At 37.8% G+C, this 22,687-nt stretch overlaps 1 protein-coding gene across 4 annotated transcripts in view; it reads right to left on the bottom strand.

The window, feature by feature from the left end:
* LOC126194828 (glutathione synthetase-like) overlaps positions 1-22,687 on the bottom strand; it is a 157,792-nt gene that overhangs the window by 56,131 nt on the left and 78,974 nt on the right. Inside the window, exon 5 of one of the 4 annotated variants that reach the window (XM_049933160.1) lies at positions 2,648-2,784. The exons of 2 other annotated variants lie outside the window; for them this stretch is intronic. In XM_049933160.1, coding sequence (XP_049789117.1) covers positions 2,648-2,784 — 137 coding nt within the window. The remainder of the gene's footprint in view (positions 1-2,647; positions 2,785-22,687) is intronic. One more of the 4 variants, XM_049933161.1, reaches the window with a different exon arrangement.

The raw sequence follows: 22,687 nt of genomic DNA, 5'->3' as shown, positions 1-22,687 counted from the left end.
GGAAAATGATCACTGTTACACAGGTCATCATGGACTTGCCAATGGATTTTTGGAGGACGACCTGGGCTACAAATGAAACGATCAATGGTTGAATAAGATCCATATGTCACACGAAAGAGTGTGGGAACACAAGTATTCAAGAGGCAAAGATCAAGCTCTGCGAACAAGTTTCCAACGGCTTTACCACAGCCAATGGTCATAATTACACTTCACCAAGTGTTGCATGCATTGGAGTCACACATTATTATGAGCACAAGGAGCATTCATCTGCAATTGACAGGCACAATCACTACAGATGATGTTGGCATTGCATCATGAAGGTGTCAGTCCAAATCACAAGCATTTGTAGCACAGCATGGGAGGAGGAATATATGGCTTGACATCACAGTGATACATCCTCACCTGGGCCTTCCTAGGCAATGAGTCACCTTCAAAGGGCAAGATGAGGGCTCCAGTATCCCCTTTTTTGTCTTTTGGTCCATGCTGGACACAATGAACAAAATACACAACTCAATGCTCCAAATTAGCACACATCTCATCATTAGTCTGAAAAAGGAGATCTCGGGTGAAAATTATACCTTGTACCATTTTCAGACTTTTTATGGGGATTATATCATCAGGAATGTCACTCAGCTTGTCGCAGGTAAGCAGCGCCTGTGACTGAGCATAGGGGAGGGCTGTTTTAAGCAGAATGGAACCGCTTTTCATTTTTGAAATTGCTTTGATTCACCAGACCTTTCCTTGAGGTGGTCAATGAAGAACAATGGCTTTGCAGGCAAAAAGGAATCCCTGTTCACCCTACAACAAAGCAAGTAGTGGGGGCAGTATGCTTCACATTCTCTTTAAGCCCTATATCCTCCTATTGCGTAGTTGGGGAACGTAACATTTTGGCATCATTCCTCTCTACACTGCAATGTGTCTTAGCTTCAGAAGAGCTGTATGGCCATCACCAGAAGAAAGTTTAGTTCACTTCATGTGCGAATTTTCTGCAATGCTACCACCCACTCCAAACAGGGGCTTTCCTCACAGGCACCATCCAGTCACCTGAGCAGTAAACCATTCCTTGGAGTTTCTGTGCCCCAACCATGATGGGCACATACTCATTGGTTTGTCTGGGAACTTTCCAGCTCAGGCATCAACTGTGCAATCCCTGCAAATTGTCACGGGGCTGCCACCGTGCAGGTATTTGATGACTCCCCTCCCCACCATGTGTGCAAGTACTTGATAAACACATTCATTCCTGAACGTGTATACCACAAAAATATCCTGCATACTAACGAAGCAATTTTTAGTAGGGAAAAAAATAAATAAATAAAATAAAATAAAATACCTTGCAGTAGGTGTAATTGTTTCACTTTTTATGATTACCTTTTCTAGAAGATCATGACAAGTCAAGGATCATCATCTCTCCCCTTACTATTTTTATAATTATCTATTTTGGACATTTCTGTCAGACAGTGTTTTCTAAATATGTGACAACATATTTTGTTTGAGTACTCCAGTCCTGTTACTTATTTCTCTCCCCCACCACCACCACCACAGCTCCATCCCTATGTCTACCTATACATATAACCAATTTAACCCCTTAAAATCTTTCATTTATTTTTTCTTTGTCATTATCTCACCATTCTTAAGGAGAAAAATCTGGCACTGAAAGCTAAATTCACACTCTTCATGTGAGACTGCAGTTGTACCCACTTTTCAGTCAACATGTTGTAACCTTTTGCTTATTGTTAATAAGTATATTTGGCCAATAGACTGTTTTCAGAACATTATTAAGTATTCCGAGATTTGAAATCTCTATCTTTAAATTACACTCCGGTGTTACTTCTGGTTCTTTTTGAACATTCTATTTGTCATTATGGACTCAGTCTTTCAGTTGCTTTCATCAGTGTAATTTAATGCTTGCCATTGCCCGCAGTGCAATATGTTTTATTTCCACAAGATAGTAACTTCGTTCAAAGATTCTTGGATACCAATGAGTGATCTTAGAAATAACAGTACTGTTATTTACTGAATGCCTAAATGACAATGGTGACAACACAAAATAAATCACAACATATTTATTAGAATCACTAGCCTCAAGCAAGCAAGTCAGTATTCTGATACATATAACACAAAGTATTAATTTGCAATTAGGTCTGTAAAACATGCAATCAAAGACAGTAAACTCTAATGTTATACGCATAAAATTTAATCAACGATTCAAAGGTAATTCTTAAAAGGGGAAAAAAAGCTAGTAAAAACAACGTTTTTATGTGGAGATACAGTGAAAATGATGTAGTCAAAACCTAATGCTTTTATGTATGCATATGCCACTAAGTGACTGCTGTAGCAAGATGTGTGAAGAACGTAGGTACAGTTTCAAAATATTAGCTTGTGCCTATGAAATGGGAACAAGAAAAAAGCAGAACTACCAAAACAATTGGAATGAAATTTTGAGTGTTTCTGACCATCTAATTGGGAAAAAATGCCTTCAAATGACTGAAAAACTGCCATGTCCAGAGATGTAACAGAGTGAATCTGCATGCACGTTTGTTCTATTTTTATACATACATAAAAATTAAGGGAGATAAAATCTGACTTGTGAAAGTATATGAAAACATAAAATAATAGTTGAGAGTTGTGTCTGTAGTTCAAGTCATACCTATTAAAAGCTGTCAATTTTGAACTTATTGCACCAAAGCTAGAAGCTATAGTGTTTATTTCAACTTGTTTTACAACACTGTCACTGTAACTATGAACCATGTAGTCGGAACGCAAGAGGCCCAGAGACACCTCCTGCTGGAACAAGAAACAAAAATTTTACAAATGATCAAAACTCATTTATTAATGCAATGTGTAGTAAAATATAAGCTCTAAAAGTAATCTTTTTCTAATATGAGATGATATTTCTCAAAAATAAGGCCAAATAAATGCTGCCCACCTGACTGTGGGATATTCAGTGTTAAAAGCTAGATGCTGTGCATTATTATGTCAGACACCGAGCCTTGCATACAATTCTCTCAGTAATAGATACACAGTGCACACAATAAGTTCCTAGACTGCTACAACAGAGTTTGAAATAAATAAAAAAGATAGATCAGACACAGTATGCTGATTAATGTTTCTGAACTCTTTTTGGATGTACAAAACTACCCTGCAACAGCTTTTCAGAAGATAAAATACAACAGAAGCGAACATGAAAAGAAAGGCATGAAAATAACGCAACACTGTCATTATGTAGGAAGGAAAAATAATACAAGAGCAGTAAAGCACGAAGTAAACTTAAGTAGGAAGCATTCCAAAAAATCTTTATTACACTTTTTAGTTAGAGTACATTTTCCTGGCATAGACAATTTACGGTTTAGTTGACAGTGGATTTTTTCATGGATCATAAAATTCCTTATGAACTAGCATGTGAAAAACCCACACAAATGCCACGAAACCTAAACATAGTCTTCAGTTTTTATTTTCTGAATGACCTAATATATCCTGACATGGAGATCCCACACTTATTCATTTTGATCTGACATTTTTAAATAGATCACAGGAAAGAAAACATTCATACTGTTCTTTATCATTCTTAACAAAGCTTATCACAAGACTCATTTGTTGTTACATGAGACTAGATAGTCTCAATGGCCTAGAGTCCATGCAAGGAAACAGGCACACACTGTTTAATTTTCCAAATATTCTCTTAACATACATAAAACATTGTTGCCGAGGTACTACGAGTGTGTGTTTACCAATTTGGGATGATAAGTTTGTTAAAAACACAGTAAATAACATCTGCTTGCACAAAAGAATTATTGAAGTTAGGAAACAGAACTAAGTTAGCAGTGTTGCCACATCTGTGGAATTTTTTTTGGGGTGGGGGGGGTGGGGAGGGGGGGGGATATTTCAAAGCAACACCTCATGGATTTTTGCCTTCCCATGGGATATATGAACCGCCATACTGTCCTGTATTTGCCTAGTAGCTACTGCTTCAAATTCGTAAATGGTCCACACACGTATCCCAAACAATGATACTCTGCCAGGCCTATAAAAAAAGGTACTGTAGCTTTCCCCACTGACAAAAATAGAATATTTTTTGCACACACAAATGCACAGCATATGTGCACATTCACACACCATCAACCAACAATTTTAACTAAATTTTTGATTGTCTTTTTCTTAAGACAACTGAATCAGCATGCAGTTTAAATTTATTTACCAGAAACAGTTGGTCTACAGTATAGGTAAAGAGGCCCCATGAACTTCTCCAAATTAGATTGTATTTGGATCATTTTTTTAAACAAACATGTTGTATTGTGGCACCTTCACAGCAGAGAGATCGATTATAGCCGACAGCCATGCAGAGGTTCCACGTTCAATTCCTTATGCAGACAGGGAATTTTCCTTAGGAAGAAAACAAACATTGTGCATTCAGCCTCATTAGACCAACTGAGTGGCTATCTGAATTAGAAGTAGTGATTATGAGGTTTGTAAAACTGAAAACAGCTGGGAGACTGGTATATGACAACATGTCCTTCCACACTGCATCCACTGACATCATTGGCAGGGGATGACTCCGTGGCTAGTCAGCATCACATGATCCTCTGGCTATGATGCAGTGTTTAGCTCTCTTTTTAAGATATTTAATCATTCTTGTGGAATGTGTGATGCCCGTCACTTAAGACTGCTTCCAATAAACAAATGAACTTTATCTCTTTGAAAGTCTGAACAAAAATACAAGAATCACAACAACAATCATTCCGGATAATCACATTTTCCTGCCATTTCTTGGAAATTTATCAGGTTTATCAATTCATTCACAACAAAATTTAATCATTACAATTTAATCTTTCCCCATGTCTGTCATCACAGTAATACAGCAACATGCACAAGTTGAGTTCTGAGGTACTGGATCTTTACCACAGGTACTTCGGACCATAATGGTAAAGGTACTGAACTATACAACAGTGTTTTTAATTATAATGTAAAGAATGCAGTCCAAGAAGATTACATGTGCACTGTGTATGTCACCAGTCATAAGTATTGCTGCTCCGGAAGATCTCCAGTTAAGTGCAAGATAAAACCCTTTCTCTCAGAAGGAAACTACACAATAGATATCCCCCTCCCACACCTCCCCCTTTACATTTAGTTTTTCCTACGCGTCACTGGTATATTTGCTCACTGCATGGATGGCAGTGTATAATCTTTCCAATACAATTACCCACAGCATGCAACTACATTAACTGATTAAAGGCAAATGAGTCTTAGAATGAGAACTGTACTTAACTTTGTACACTTAAACTATTGCAAAAGACAATGTAGACAATTATAAGACTGTCATTTTCCCATCACCAAGAAATATTTTTATAGTAATGGTTTATTTCCTAATTTGGTAACCAGTGTTAACTAACCCGGAATTTGTCAAGGAAATAGTCATTTTTCTCATGAGATAACTATTACAGTGTGTTAATGGTATCACAATGTCTGTACACTTTAGTCGAAGAAGGCAGACAAAAAAACCTAGATACAATGTTGTGTGCAATTAAAAACTATTATAAGGAAGGAAAAACTTCTAACTACATTATTAATAACACTTTAAACAGCTTTGTTGAACTATATCTGCAAAGGGAAAAAAGAATTAAATCATGCCTTCATTCTGAACTGTTCATTGTAAAACAACGGTGACTGAGTGGACTGTGATCTGATTTGTTTGCAACCTTTCTTCTTCAAGAATTGACATTACTTCATAAGTATTTGACTGCCGGCTAAATAATATGTAAGAAATAAAGCAAACTGAAAGTTAAATGCAACTGACACCAAATTATTCTGATTTAAAAAGTACACGTACATATGAATAGCAAAAACATGCCTTATGCACATCATTGTATCACAAATACAACTTCCAGTCAAAACATGTATTTACAAGAGAAACATACATCAAGAATGTTTAACAGACATTGAAGCTTTACTACATCCACAACAATGTCATTACTACAATAAAAATGGCATCAAAGCACAAGAACCTGGCATGAAAATAGTCATTTATTTCTTTACAATGCAACAAATTTGTCAATGGAGAAACTGTCTGCCTAGTTATACACAATTTTGTGTAATCTTAAAAAAGAGCCTCTATTAATAATCCTTATAAATTGCAAACAATACGCCCTTTTTAACAAAATTATAATACACTCAATGCAACTTCAGGGAAGTGCCACATTAATTTTGAGAAACAAATTACAAGGAAATAATGCAGAAGACATTGCAAGTGTGTGATGAATGATGTACAACAGGAGTGAAATGATGTATAACAGCATCATTAACCAGGCTGTTTTACTTATCACAGCTCATGTGGGGTCTCTGAATTAAATATATAGAACTCACCAACATGTGGAGTGATCTCATGATACTATCATCATGGGCTATACTTTAAGATAATAAATAATTAATTAAGTTATTTTACGTAATTTTATATAATTAATAAAAATGACTAAAGGTCATATTCTGAGATCTGCCCCAGGATATCTCAAAATGTATGCACTACAGGTTTCAATTAACATGATGCATACATGCAGAAGACATTTCCTTCATTGTAACCTTAAACATGTAAATTGTGTATTTTAACAACAAAAATAATACCATAAATAAAAAAACAGGGTGTTGAAAAGGGCTGCGCTGCGCTGAGTTAGTCAGAGAGAGAGAGAGAGAGAGAGAGAGAGAGAGAGAGAGAGAGAGAGATTAATTATTGCTTAACAAAACTGTATTCCAGGTCTGTTTCTTAAGACAATCTTTGTATCTAATTCTCACAAAGTGATATAAATATGCCGATGTCATGGCTCAAAAATGCCAAACTGCCACACACAATGCTAAAAAGCACATTCGGTTACATGGTAAGCACACTGAAACACTTCGTCAGTTGCCTGATACAAGCACGCTATGCAGTCGGTTAAGTGTTTCAGTATAGGTACACGAGACAGTGTGCGCTACTGATATGTTCCAAAATGCCACGCATAAAAATGGGACTTTTCTGGGGCTCATACCTTCTATTGGTGGTAGAAAGGTAGAATCAAGTGTTTTGGATAGCCCTTGGGCTAGTGTCGTATACTCAACACAATAATTGTCTTACTGTAACTACCCTACAGTACAGGTTAAAAGTTTGAGTATTACACACTTCCTTCAGCTTAGATGGAGGAAATCGTTTGGTTCTTTTGCATCAGATGTGGTCTGTGATGTGTCTTAAGGGGCTTATGGAGGAAACATTTAGTTCATGGGCAGTTCGTGAGAAAACCCAAAAAAAGCATATTTCACTGTCAGCAGTGGATACCTGAATAACTAACCACTGCAAATTGCTCACATTTTAACAGTATATTCTCTACACATTTATCTGGAAGTGCCAGCTTCCTGTTTTCAGATATCTTTATCCATTATTGAGAAACACCCCAAAAACATCATTTTTGGGTAACAAAACAAAACTGCAGATTCCAAGACGCTATGCACAGCAAAAAGTGTCACCGTTATCATGAGAAGGGTTCGGTGAATCCAATGTTGTGCTGAAGCACATGCAAAATTTTAGTGCACATAAAATACAGTCTGCAGTGCAAAATTATTTTTGCATCTGAAATACATCACATAATTAAACTATCAAGATTTTACTGACTCATACTCTCAGTAGTTTATCCGTTGGAAACTCACAACCTGTCTTTTGAATTGAATCCTCCAGTCTCTGGAGTGTCAACTGTAAATGATGAGTTTTCGGTGGAAGACAGGGAGGAGGAGGAGGAGGAGGAGGAGGAGGAGGAGGAGGAGGATTTTGCTTTTGTTTTGTTTTAGGGCGCAAAAACAACTGTGGTCATACAAACCCAAGTCAAAACTATAGAACACGAAGACAAAGAGGAGTTAAAAAACGACTAGACGTCAATTCCAATTGACATAAGAGAAGACAGATAAAAACAGGGACACGGAGAAAGGGCTGCAAAAGACATCATACAGAAACGGAGGTCCAAAACTAAAAATTAAATGGCCTCCACCACATGGCCTCCACCACATTGCTTTGACAGATAAAAAGTAAAACGCAGTCAACAGCCTGCGCGTCATTGCTAAAACAGCCGATAACTCAGACAGCAAACCCAAGTGGGAATGTAAATGGTTAAAAGATGGGCATTCTGTCAGGAAGTGGTGGATAGTTAAAACTTAGGCGCAATGTGTACAAAGTGGTGAGGAAGTGCCACTTATCAAATGACGATAGCTAAAAAGGCAGGGCCCAATGTGCAACTTTGTTAAAATGACCTCCTCCCGACAGGAGGGCTGAGACGAGGTCGTCCAAGCTACTGGGAGAGGCTTAATAAGCTGGAGCTTATTCCCATGAAGGGAGGTGCAATGGCGATGCCAAAGGGGCACCACCTCCTAACAGTTGGCAACACAGAGATCACTGGAGGGAATATAGGAACTAGTGGACTCAGGTATGAGGACTGCAGCCTTGTCAGCAGCCTTGTTTACTGGCAGACAGACATGACCAGGAACCCACATAAACATCACAGTGGCTCCACCAAGAGTGAGCAAGTGACAGTTTTCCTGGGCCCGTTGCACTAAGGGATGGGCTGCATACAGCACACATACGTAGACTTTAAAAGGCACTAGGTGAGTCTGAACAGAGGAGGAGGAGGAGGAGGAGGAGGAGGAGGAGGAGGAGGAGAAATCATAAAACCATCTATAAGCAAGGAAGTGTTCACTATACTCTTGAGTCTGTTAGTTAAGCTGTTTATAGTACTGGGAAAGAAGTCATCCTTCCTACAGAGAAAGCAATCTCTCATTAAAAAAAAATCACTTGACTGCGTCACCCATAATTTAGTAACAGAATGATCACTCTGCAAGAAAAGATTTCAATATAATTGACAACCTTCCACAAAAGTCTCAGTTGAGGAGCTGGTAGTAAATGTTTTATCTCTACGTAGTGTCACAAGTGGCTAAGTATGACACTGCACTGCCTATATTGTTCAAAAGTACAATGCACTGCTTGTTCTGAATTACCTGCTACAAGCATGTCCCAACATTAGCGCAGCTTCTTGAGAATGCTTTCACCAATTTGGTTCAACATTCACAAGACATCTGCATAAATAAGATAAGGTCATAAATCTTACAAACTTTACAATCTTTGTTAAATATTTTAGGCTCTCACACTTTCAGATTTACACATTGAAATACGATAAACAATAGCACAGTAAAAGTAAACCACCTCAAATGTAGTCAGAAGATGTATTATATGATCAAATACGTAGATGACACTTTACAAAGGTAAACATAAATATTCTCTCTCTCTCTCTCTCTCTCTCTCTCTCTCTCTGTCTGTCTGTCTGTCTGTGTGTGTGTGTGTGTGTGTGTGTGTGTGTGTGTGTGTGTGTGTGTGTGTGTGTGTGTGGGAGGGGGGGGGGGACAGCAGGGAGGGGGGTGTTAAATTAAAGCTGCATGACCTACTTAACGAAGAGGCTCTTCTAGACCTCATTAAGCAACTCCCTATGTATTGAGTATTTTAATGGACATCATGTGGTTTGAGACAGCTGAATCATCTGGCTCAATAGTCATGTTCTTTAAAGTTTCACTGTATTAGAAGGCATCTGTGGTTTTGGTCATACAACAAATGTTGGGGTTTTTCTTCAATATGAAGTTTTCTTCACTTTGCCTGCCATCACAGATACTGGAGAGTGGGTAGTGAGCACTGATCTTCACACAAGTGACAACTTCCCTATCAGGACACACTTCAGATAAACCTATCTTGAAAGGAAGCTGCTAGAATGGTGCTACCAGAGCAAATTGGACAACATACAGCCAGTTGGTGAGATCTGAACACAGAGAGAGTGTCCTGGACAAGGTTGATCTTATGAAAAATGTGTATGTGAAATGTATTCACAGTTGTGAATGTTGACAACCATCAGCTGTATAATGGAATGACGACAATGAAAATTTGTGCTGGACTGGGCATCCTGCAAAATGATAGTCAGGTCCTGCAGAAAGTGTCATCACTTTTGTCTCGACGCCGTTCATTTTTTGAACACAACCAACGGACAGCTTAGAGAGAGAAGTGATGACACTTTTTGCACGACCTGACTATCATTTTGCAGGACAATGCTCAAGCACGTACAGTGCAAGCTGTTACTGATTTGTTTGACTGATGGGGCTGCTAAGAGCTATACCACCTACTGCACTCCCCTGACCTAAGTCCTCGTGAGTTCAACTCTATTTCGAAACTGGAGGAAACACTTCACAGCATTCGCTTCAGAACTGCTACAAATTCGTCGGGCAATAGACCGTGCCTCTCCAACTATCAACACAACTGGCACTGCTAAGAGTATCCTATGACTTCCACATCGCTGGCAACGGGTTATACACAATGCTGGTGATTACTCTGCAGGTCAGTAAAACTTTGAAACACGTATCTATTTTGTTCGAGCTGTAAATAAATAGTTGCCACTATTAAAGTTACAACCCTCATATATTAATTTTTCTATAAAAAGGAAATGTCCAGTTTGTAAGGGTGACATTGCAGAGCTACATGATTGGGTAACAAGTTTACAATTTATAATCAGTGCACAGAAAATGGATATATCTGAACTTCAGGTTGAGAATAGTGAGTTGAATTTGCTAGAAGTTCTGCAAAACATTTCATCTGTTTCTGAAAAGTGTACAAAAGTTGTGTACAAGTGCAATGTGCAGAAAGTGCACGAGCGTATAAACATTGAAAGTGATGTAAATTTTGTGCCCAAAAACCCCTTTATACCCAATTTCAGTTACTGATTTTGAAGGTGAACTGAATCTGGAATTACATTGAACACAGTAAACAAATGATCAGAAATCCAACTCAGCAAAATCTGAAGTGCAGCAACTCGCACAAAAGGTTATGAAGACTATGTAGTCTTGCTGATAATGACAGAAGAGGGCTTGCAAGTAATATCACACATGAATAAACAATACTTTACCAGTTGTGAAAGTGAACGCTTGTCTTCGTGATGTTCTGAGTGATTGTAATTTATCTCCTGATCGTAACAGCTTAACAGTGGGTGGAACAAACAATGTCCACCACAATGAAGTGATGAATGCAACACAAAAATTAAGAGAAGGGGTGGAAATGAAACAAGATGTCAACTTCTATGTAACCAGCATCCCAAAACAATGAGACCTCATGGAGTCATCACACGTTAATGCAGAAATAACACCAACTTTTTTCAGAAACCGAATTTCATACCTATAGACTGTCAGAAGAGTAGAATGCAGAATGCACTTCCCAGTGGAAATGGCAAGATACGAGGGCAGTTCAATAAGTAATGCAACACATTTTTTTTCTCGGCCAATTTTGGTTGAAAAAACCGGAAATTTCTTGTGGAATATTTTCAAACATTCCCGCTTCGTCTCGTATAGTTTCATTGACTTCCGACAGGTGGCAGCGCTGTACGGAGCTGTTAAAATGGCGTCTGTAACGGATGTGCGTTGCAAACAACGGGCACTGATCGAGTTTCTTTTGGCGGAAAACCAGGGCATCTCAGATATTCATAGGCGCTTGCAGAATGTCTACGGTGATCTGGCAGTGGACAAAAGCACGGTGAGTCGTTGGGCAAAGCGTGTGTCATCATCGCCGCAAGGTCAAGCAAGACTGTCTGATCTCCCATGTGCGGGCCGGCCGTGCACAGCTGTGACTCCTGCAATGGCGGAGCGTGCGAACACACTCGTTCGAGATGATCGACGGATCACCATCAAACAACTCAGTGCTCAACTTGACATCTCTGTTGGTAGTGCTGTCACAATTGTTCACCAGTTGGGATATTCAAAGGTTTGTTCCCGCTGGGTCCCTCGTTGTCTAACCGAACACCATAAAGAGCAAAGGAGAACCATCTGTGCGGAATTGCTTGCTCGTCATGTGGCTGAGGGTGACAATTTCTTGTCAAAGATTGTTACAGGCGATGAAACATGGGTTCATCACTTCGAACCTGAAACAAAACGGCAATCAATGGAGTGGCGCCACACCCACTCCCCTACCAAGAAAAAGTTTAAAGCCATACCCTCAGCCGGTAAAGTCATGGTTACAGTCTTCTGGGACGCTGAAGGGGTTATTCTGTTCGATGACCTTCCCCATGGTCAAACGATCAACTCTGAAGTGTATTGTGCTACTCTTCAGAAATTGAAGAAACGACTTCAGCGAGTTCGTAGGCACAAAAATCAGAACGAACTTCTCCTTCTTCATGACAACGCAAGACCTCACACAAGTCTTCGCACCCGAGAGGAGCTCACAAAACTTCAGTGGACTGTTCTTCCTCATGCACCCTACAGCCCCGATCTCGCACCGTCGGATTTCCATATGTTTGGCCCAATGAAGGACGCAATCCGTGGGACGCACTACGTGGATGATGAAGAAGTTATTGATGCAGTACGACGTTGGCTCCGACATCGACCAGTGGAATGGTACCGTGCAGGCATACAGGCCCTCATTTCAAGGTGGCGTAAGGCCGTAGCATTGAATGGAGATTACGTTGAAAAATAGTGTTGTGTAGCTAAAAGATTGGGGAATAACCTGGTGTATTTCAATGCTGAATAAAACAACCCCTGTTTCAGAAAAAAAAATGTGTTGCATTACTTATTGAACTGCCCTCGTACATAATAAATGCTGTAACTGCTTTAACAAAAGAAAAAGGGAAACCAACATATGTGATAGATCAGCTCACAAAACCAGAAAGTATTTCTGACAACAGTATCCTCATCCACCAACAAACAGCTTAGACAAAACATAAGAAGAATATCAGCATTTACAACCAGTGCACAGTGTAGAATAAAACACACTGGCAAATACAAGCAGGCCTGCACCAGACGACAATTTGATACTCCACAATAAGAAAGAAATCCCTAGTTTACAAATCCGACAATATTTTATTGACAGACCCATCTCAGAAGAAAGAGCAAGATCGCACAGGCAACCAATATACCAGGTACCCTTCGCAACAATAGTCTACACCTCCTGACAAAAACTTAAGAGGAATAACTTTGATTATACCACGAGAATGTGCAGTCAGTCACTAATAAGTTTGCAGATACTGATTTCTTATTCACAACAGGCTTGAAATATGTGAATGTTCTATGCATTACAGAACACTGGCTGAAGATGGACCAAACTGGCTCAGTTAGCATACCTGGTTTGATATTAGCATCGCATTGCTGCAGAAAGTCAGAAAGGAATAAAGATTACGATTCTTTACAAGCTGCTATCAAAATTTTAGAAACAAATAATTATTGTATGTTTTTATAGTTCCCTACAGGTAATGTAAATGTGTTTCTCAAAACTCTAATTACTCCAAAACAAACTTCATCAAAACAAATAGTACTAGTTTTCTGTGGTGACTTTAATGTTGATTTTCAAACTCCAGGACAGGTGAGAGAATCTCTATTGACTCAAGGTTTTTCATTCTGAAAGCTACTGTAAGTTTACCCACATGATACAACAAGCATGCCAAAAGAACTCTAGACCAGATATTTACAAATTATCTCTACAAGCCTGTAGAACCTGTGGATACAGGCTATGGTGACCAGTATGCCCAAGTCCTCTAGCTTATAAATGTCCTCCCCACAAGCTGGCACAACAAATACACAAGAAAAAAAAAGAATTTATAGCACGAAAAAATAAAAACCTTAAACGATTTCCTAGCACCAGATAAATGTAATGAAAAATATGAGCAGATGACAACAAACAAAAAACTTGAATCTTCCTTAAATGTGTTTCTTTACTTGTTCAATATTGCTTGTCCTCTCAAAACGAACCACATTAAATCAAAAGACTGAAAGGAAGTTAAAAAATGAGAATCTCATCCCCTCTCAAGAGAGATACAGTGTGCAATACGTCAAAATCCTAAAGACAGTTATAGCTCAAGCCAAGCGCATGGTGTGATGTAACATGGGATTCTTCAAATAACATGTTGCACCTTTATCCTCTTACACCAATGAAATATATTCATGAGAACTGAGAACATAGTTTATATATTTGTTAAGTGTAGAACATCCCACTGTGCTCGTTCTCATTTCATATATATGTGCAGATGAAGTAAGTCATGTTTGTCCCAGACATCAGCAAGCTGCAACTACAAATAAACCTATCTGCCTGTTGTGGTGGAGCATTTGTTCTTTGAGTTTCATGGCTTGGCGGTGCCTTGGATATCAAGGAGCAAAATGAGTGCATGCAAGAATGTAAATGATCTTAAACAACTGAAGTATCATTACAAGAAGTGTCATTCTCTCGATTATTAATGTCAAAGCACTACACATATGTGCTGTAAACTGCAATGACCTACAAAATTCTACACCTACATATATACTCCACCAGCCACCAAGTGGTGGAGGGCACAATTCGCGCCAGAGTCATACCCCCCCCCCCCCCCCAGCTCCGAACAGGAGTGAATTTATCAAAACAATTTCCTAAATTCAAACCCGATGGCGAAGTACATCCCACCCCCACCCCTTTTTTTGAGCGTATTCTCCTTTATCTGAGAAATGGGAGGACATAAAGAAAATAGATTTTACAGTCAGTTACCTGGTGGTTGATACCACAAAATGGGAACCTGCCCATGCAGAAGAAATCAAATCTTGGGGCAATTTCCAGGATAAAAACCAAAAGAAAATATTGGTCACCCAGAACACAGGAGAAACTGACTTCAGAATTATTAGACCCAAAATACTACAATATTTCTTGGGGTAGTTATAAGAAGTACACTGAATGGTATTTAACAACCTCAGTTCTTAAATAATCCCACAAAAGAAACACGCCTTGCGAAGATATAGGCACACAGATGACCTTATTATGCAAGAAAGGAAATTTGGTGTAGAGGATGGCCAACAGTTAGTGATCTGTTGACTTGTATTGATGTGTCACACACATTAAATAAAAAATGTAATGAAGATGTCCAAGGATAGAATCAGAGCAATACCAACATGGAAGGTAAATGTTTTCCCAACAACTCTGCAATAAAGCAATAAAGAGGAAAATAATTTATGTCATGTGAATAACAGAGGTAACAAAGTCATTCATGAGAACGGAGAATGGAACAGGGGCCAGCATCCAGGATGAAACAAGACAATGATAGGCTGTGTGTGTGTGTGTGTGTGTGTGTGTGTGTGTGTGTGTGTGTGTGTGTGTGTGTACACACATATATTATTTGCTATCAGTGTATCATAGGGATTACTGGAAGTAAATGTAAGCTACTTAAACAAGGATCACAGGTATTTGTAAGAATAGGAAATTGTCAATTTATGCAAAGTTTACTAATAATATCAAATGCTAATTTACAGCTAATTTACAAATATTATATGTTGTAGATTGATTATTGAAGTATCAAATGACTTCCGATTTTGATGCAGAATTATAGTTTTGTAAAGATGATGACTGTCTGACAGTAGTATCTTTTAAGGTGACTCCAACTACAGGTCAACAAGACATATTGGTGAACAATATATGTTTAATTGCAATGAGAAATTGGTAAGCAAGGGAGAACTTACAATTAATTGAAGACTGATAGCAATCAAATATATAGTAAAGCTTATGAATCTATCCTCGTACAGGATAGAATATTCTATGGAAGTATATATTAGTATGCTCTGATAAACCGGGAGTAACAGGTGATTACTTTTGTCAGTTTAGAATAAAAGATGAAAGACATTTCTTTTGTAGATCTTATCTTGTACCTTTCAGCTTACAATATGCGATAAACATAGAAATAAATAAAATTATAGAAAACCAAGTTGTTTAACAACAATCCATTGTTAGCTGTTAAGGAAGCCACAGGTGGGGTGCACCTAGTCTTAGATGCACTTACTATAAATAAGCATATAGAAATCAAAAGAGATATGTGCAACAATGAATTGCTTGCTAGGTTTAAACAAGCCAAATATTTCAGTTGAATGCATCTGACATCTGGATATTGGCAAGAAAAGTTACATGAAAATTCAAAACACAATATGACTTTCTGGTTTGATGGAAAATCATATCAATTCAAAGTGTTGCATCTTGGCCTAAATATTTCAGTTTCAGTATCTATTCATGCCTTAAATGAAGCCTTGGGGAAAGAACTATTGCAAGAACTGATTGCTTATGTAGATCACATCTTATTAGTAACCATTACAAGGTAAGAGCATTGCACCTTTAAAATTCAAAATCTATTTTTTTCATGGAGGAATGGAGGTGCTTAGGACATCTGGTAGGGGTACATGGTACCAAACCAAATCCTGAAAGGATAAGAGCTATAAAAGATTGTCCAGAACTCCGAAACGTAAAACAATTACACTCATTCCTTGGAAGAGTCGGATTTTATCTTCAGTACATGCAGGGTCAGGTACTTTATGATCTGTGACTGTTATCATTATTAAAACAAAGATCTAAATGGATATGAGACAAAGGGGCATCAGAAGCTTTTAAGAATATTAAAGAAGCACTACTGAATGTGCCTATACTGACTCACCCTGTGACATATGAGCAGTTTTAAGTAAGAAACCAAAGTGTTGGAGAACTCTGTTGCCTCGGAGTTACTTCAGGGAGAATGGAAACCTGCAATTGGTGAACGTGACTATTGGTTTTGAAAGTGGAGGTGGGGGGGGGGGGGGGTGTCTATTTTTGACAAAGGTCTTGTTGGCCGACAGCTAACTTTCAAATAGTCTTTTTGTTGTGCCTTTCTGCACCTCTGCAGCTCAGCATCTCCGCTATATGGTGAGTAGCAACTATCCTTTTCATTACATTGTGACATTCCATCCTGGATTTTCCATTGTTTGTATCCAGATGAGCTATTTATCACAGCTAGTTTTAAATAGCTTTCTTTTCTGCACACAATAACGAAAATTTATGCAGTTACTGGCAATGTGGCTCATCTGGCGAAGCCCAATTTGGAAAGATAATGTGTGCAAGAACCCTCTTGCAAAATAAAGCGTACAAAAGCAATGTTGTATCAATGCACTCAACGATCTGGTATGATGCCAATTGTGGACAGTCAAATGGTCCATTTAAGACACACATTGCGTAATGCAATGTAGTACTCAGCTAAGGGACCTCACATTTTACAAGAAAGAAATGCATACATTTGTTTGTCAGCTAAAGCTCACGATATAGTATAATGTTGACAGTTTTAATGTGGAAAATTAGGTGGCTGATGTTTTGAACTGCAGTTGCATTGAATAATGCTAGAGGTCGGGCCTGAACTATGTCGTTAACAATACTGTGGTAACTTCAACATGCAATGGTGCAATAGCTGTCCCCGAATGCTTCATATTGTGCATTGCTCATAGTTTTCTTATTCTGAAATAAGTGAAGCAACTAATCTTGGTCCATCACAGATTTCAATTACAGCCATTACAACACCAGAAGACATTGGCGATCCCTGTGACAATGTGTTATTTCTGCTGTAGGCTGTTGCCCAGCGAAATGGAGGTGGGGTTTGTTTCCCCATGCTGTTCCTTCCCCTGTGGTGATAAAAATTCTAGTCTGTTTATGCTTGTGGCCATCTGTAATTACAGCCTATAATACCCGACTTCTGCGCTACAACAACTGGAAAACAAAATCAACAGCATTGAAATTCTTCCCATACAGTTAAAATCGAGTTGCCATATGTTCAGTTCTACTTCTACGCTAAGGGCCTGTCGCATTGTCAAGTATGGGCCGCGGGGCTATGAATGCCCACAAAAGGTCGAATCAGTACTCTGCAGATTTTTTCTTCTTCTTCAAATTGGATGGGAAAAGAAAATAATGTCCAGAAACAATTTATATTGTAGATGCATTCACTTAACTGATGGGAAAACACTGCTGCTTTTCAACAGAACAATCATTTTTGAAAGCTTAAATACAACCAAATGAAGAAAACAAAAGCCAATTTGCAAAAGCAAACATTCTAGCCATAAAGTTCACAATTAGCACTTTTTCAACAGTCAATTTCAAACAACTATTAATTTGTTTGTCTTCACTCATGTAAAATGTGTGCATCTAATAATTTACAAACACGGAAAATATAAGGAAATATCAACAAAAATATGCACTAAGTTTGCATAAAATAGATGCAAATATTGCCAAAAATAGATGCTATATTTTCCAATCCATACATATAAAAAAAAAAAAAAAAGATAAAGCTGTAGTCCAGACAGAAAATTGTCTGGTGGTCATATCTGAGCATGTAATTATCTCTGGAGAAAGAGCACTAACAAACTGATTAACATATGAGCAGCAAATGTAATACAGGAGAAGGGTTATCTCTGAGGAGAGAGAGTGGATAAATGATTTGAAAATCCAGCAAAAAAAAAAAAAAAAAGATACAGTTATTTATATATTATGATTCTTAACACAGAATTGAGGAACTGATGAGATATTAACGAGACGTGTCATACCTTACAATTACAGAGAAGAGTAAACAAAATTAAAGAGCAAATTTAGAATTATTCTTAACAGAATTTGAGAAGAGGCTTTTAAGGTCTAATGTGTGTATGGGTCTCAAGAAATGAAGAATAGACTACATTATCTGGCATCGAAAATTGCACTTTCGCATTATTTAAGTGTGGGTAGAATGTGAGTGCTTTGAAAATAAAGTTAAAAATTATGTAATCGGTTAGTAGTGAGTAAATCCCTGGCAAATAGTAAGTAACAAGCAGAACTTATGGGAAGTTATTGTATAACAGTGCAAGAAGCCTAGGTAAAAGTTATAAAAGAAGGAGCCACAACGAAATATGTTGTATTAACTGATCGTAGTCTTTTTGTTCATCTTTGGGAAACATAAAAATAAGGTTAAGAGACTGTGCATGCAGCTAAACATTTGAGATGGAATATGCTCGATTTTGTACTGGTAGTGGAAAGTAAAGATAGGTGGACCCAGAGAAGGGATGACATATGCCTAGGTCAGATGAATCCATGGCATGATTGACCTGTACCACTTTTTTTGTGTAGAAGGGTGAGGAGAGGGACACTCACATCAAAGAGATAAAGTGCTTACACAGTATCTGTCCACAGAATAACAGTGTGCGGCTCTTACAGAGGGAGGAAGCTGTACAGTGATGGTTAGTCACGCTATCAAAGTGTTCTCCAAAATAGTTGAAGTATAATAGGTGTTCCTAGGCTCTGATGATTCTTGGTATTCACGTTTCCGCACATGTTGACTTACCACAAATCTGAAATTTGAAGTTGTAAAAAGGGTTGTTGTTCAAAATGTAAGCACGTAGCTCCTTCAGGTAAAGATGAAATTAATCATTTTGATATCTCAATAAATTTGAGAAACTTTGTTCATGGGATAAAGTAAAGAAAATGAAGTTTCGTATGAGTATACAAAATAGAGCCCAAATTAAAAAGTTCAGATGTTGCCAGTACTTTTCTCAACAGAAAGGAATGACCGGTTGGAACTACGCAAATATTATGGACAAACTATGCCACATATAACTTTGTATAGACAAGTTGGATCACTTAAATAGAGAGAATTTTTTAAAAACTAAAAATTGGATTTTGTCTTCAGAGACTAAGTGATGAAAATGATACAGATAACTAAATAAAAGTGAAGTAACTAGTTATTTAAAATACAGTTTTTTTTATTAATTTTAAGTGATGTTGCAATTAGTTAAGTAAGTTGAGTTACAAGACATCTTTCATCAAGTGGAGGGATCTGTGGTGTAACCGTAAGTGCAGTGTGTGCTCTTGTTTTATATACATGTAGGTGAAGCGGAGGTCATGTTTTCTCAGGACATTGACAAGGCATGACTGCGAATAAACCTCTCCATCTGCTGTAACAAGAGTGCTTGCTCTTTGGTTATCGCAGCTTGGTGGTGCCTTTGAGACCAACGAATAAAGAGGGAGCATGCAAGAATGAAAACAATCTTAAATAAATGAATAATCATTATAAGAACTGTCATTCTCTCAACTGCTAATGTCAAAGCAATACACTTGCAAGCTGTAATCTGTCATGAGCTATGAAATAAGATAGATCTGTTCATCAGTTATTCTAACTGAAGCTGTACAAGAGACACATTGTACGTAAAATACAGAAGAGGTGCTGCAAAACTATGTACATAATTTAGTAGCTTGGAAAGTTTGGAGCTCTTTTCCAGCATGTGGAAGGTGAAGAACTGAGACAGTACGGTTCCACGCCACTGCACGGCAAGAACCACAAGAGGAATTAACTTCAAGAATGGAGAACATAAATCAAATGCCACGAAAAGTTGACAGATGTGCACAAGGGTGAAAAATTGTACATGAAGTGAAAGACATTAACAAACATTAACCAATTCCCCGTTGTAACACTGAAATGGCTAATGACAACTATGTGACAATGACCTCAATCAAAGCAAAAGCAATTTGGAGTATGATACGAAATAAAACTGCCTGCCTGAACTTGAAAACACAATTCTGAAGCACAACTCGAGTCGCTAATCCATTACAACTAGTGAATATATTTAGCAGCTACTGAGGAAGTACTGTAAAGCAACTACTGAGGAAGTACTGTAAAGCAACTACTAGAGAGAATTAATAAACCCTTGCCCAACACACAAAATAAAATAAAAACTCCAGCAGCCTCTACATTCTCCTGGGAAACTAATATTGATGAAATTACATTAGGCACAAAGAGCCTTAAAAATAACCTATCATCAGGAATTGTTGACATCCCAGATTTTATCATAAAGAACTTCTCTGATGATTGTGTGGAAGTAGCAAAAGTTGTCTCAATCTTTAAGAAGAGAAAAATAATTTGAAAAATCACAGACCCATACCAATGTTACCTGTGTTTTGGTACTTTCCAAAGAGAGTTATACCTAAGAAATTTTCTGTGAAGGAACCAAAACCATCTGGTGCTCAGCAACACTTCAGGAAGAATAAATCCTCAACAACTGCCATATATGAATGTGTACATTCCACTCAAGATGCTCTGCACAAAAAAATGAAAAGCAGTTGTGATCTTAGATTTGTCTAAAGCTTTTGTTGTCATAGATCACAAAATTCCACTAGGGAAACTGCAGTCCTGGTATCAGATGTATCACTTTGTTTCAGCTCACAGTGAACAAAGTAGCAACAAAACACACTGATGGACATAATGAAACTTACTACTCTGATTACAGAGATATTGCACAAGCCGTGTCCCAGTCTTTGATACTTGGATTAATTCTGTCCTCCTTTACATAAAAGACTTACTGTTGAACATCAGTGCCACTACCAAGTACACTCTTTGGAGAAATGACCATGAGCTCCATGAGGTCATAACTGAAGGTACAGGTGATTGGTTTGAAAATAGCAACACAAAGAAAACCACCTTCCTTCCTGAAGTTTCATTTGAGACCCCAAAAATGTATGCCCCAGACTAAAATACAAGGCTCTGAAACATCCGCTCTATCAAATACAAGATTTTTAAGCACGTGGATCGAGGACAACTTAAAACGGTAAACATGCATTCATGAAACTATAATAATCTGAATAAAATTTGCTATGCCTTCCACACTCTTGCATACTGCACAGGCCCAGAGACTGTTCACACACAGTTTCATAGTGTAAAGCAGTATGGCATCATATTACAGTGAGATTTTGCACATACCTCAGACTTGCTCCTTGCTCAGGAGAGAGGTGCAAGAGTAACGAATAGTGCAAAGCCAACTGACAGAAACAGCCTTTCTTCCAAAAATGATTCATGTTACCTCTTGCAAAAATCTACATTTTATAAATGTGTGTTTGTAAAAAGTAACACGGTATGTGTAACTGCGGCATGAAACTAAATAACATTTAATAACTAATATGTAAAATCATGTTTTGTAAATTCTCATCACATCAATCACATAACATCACATCGCATCAATCATATCACATAACATCAATCACTCAATCAATCATCACATAACATCACATCACTCAATCAATCATCACATCACATCACATCACATCACTCAATCAATCATCACATCACATCACATCACTCAATCATCACATCACATCACATCACATCACATCACATCACATCACATCACATCACATCAATCATCACATCACATCAATCAATCATCACATCACATCAATCAATCATCACATCACATCAATCAATCATCACATCAATCAATCATCACATCAATCAATCATCACATCAATCAATCATCACATCACATCAATCAATCATCACATCACATCAATCAATCATCACATCACATCAATCAATCATCACATCACATCAATCAATCATCACATCACATCAATCAATCATCACATCACATCAATCAATCATCACATCACATCAATCAATCATCACATCACGCTATGACTTCTCCAACATTGTTTAACAAGAATGTTTATGTCAAGTAAATAAATACAAAATGATTATAAACTCAATTCATTTAATTGTGTTGCAATTACTTTAACGTGTTTAAGGCCACCTGTTATATCTGGTCTTTCAAAATGCTAAAAGTCTGCTCTTTAAGAATAATTTTACTTCAAAGTGCATATTTAATACTTGCAAAGCCCTACCCTATCAAGGCTCATCTGCAGTGCTTCTGCTTCATGAAAGTTGTAACCTAGTATCCATTACACTACAGTAAATTCAGTTATTTTCTAAAAACACAGGAATCTCCAAATTGAAAGTTTTCAAATACTAGTTTGCAAAGGTAGGTATTACAATGGGAAATTCTGACAATATGTACATGCTTTGATCTCAGCATGTGTGCTGCACTACAGTGAAACTGTATAATGTATGGCTAAATG

The sequence above is a fragment of the Schistocerca nitens genome, chromosome 7 (genome assembly GCF_023898315.1).
Source record: "Schistocerca nitens isolate TAMUIC-IGC-003100 chromosome 7, iqSchNite1.1, whole genome shotgun sequence".
NCBI lineage: Eukaryota > Metazoa > Arthropoda > Insecta > Orthoptera > Acrididae > Schistocerca > Schistocerca nitens.
This window is presented reverse-complemented; position numbering and strand designations above follow the sequence as displayed.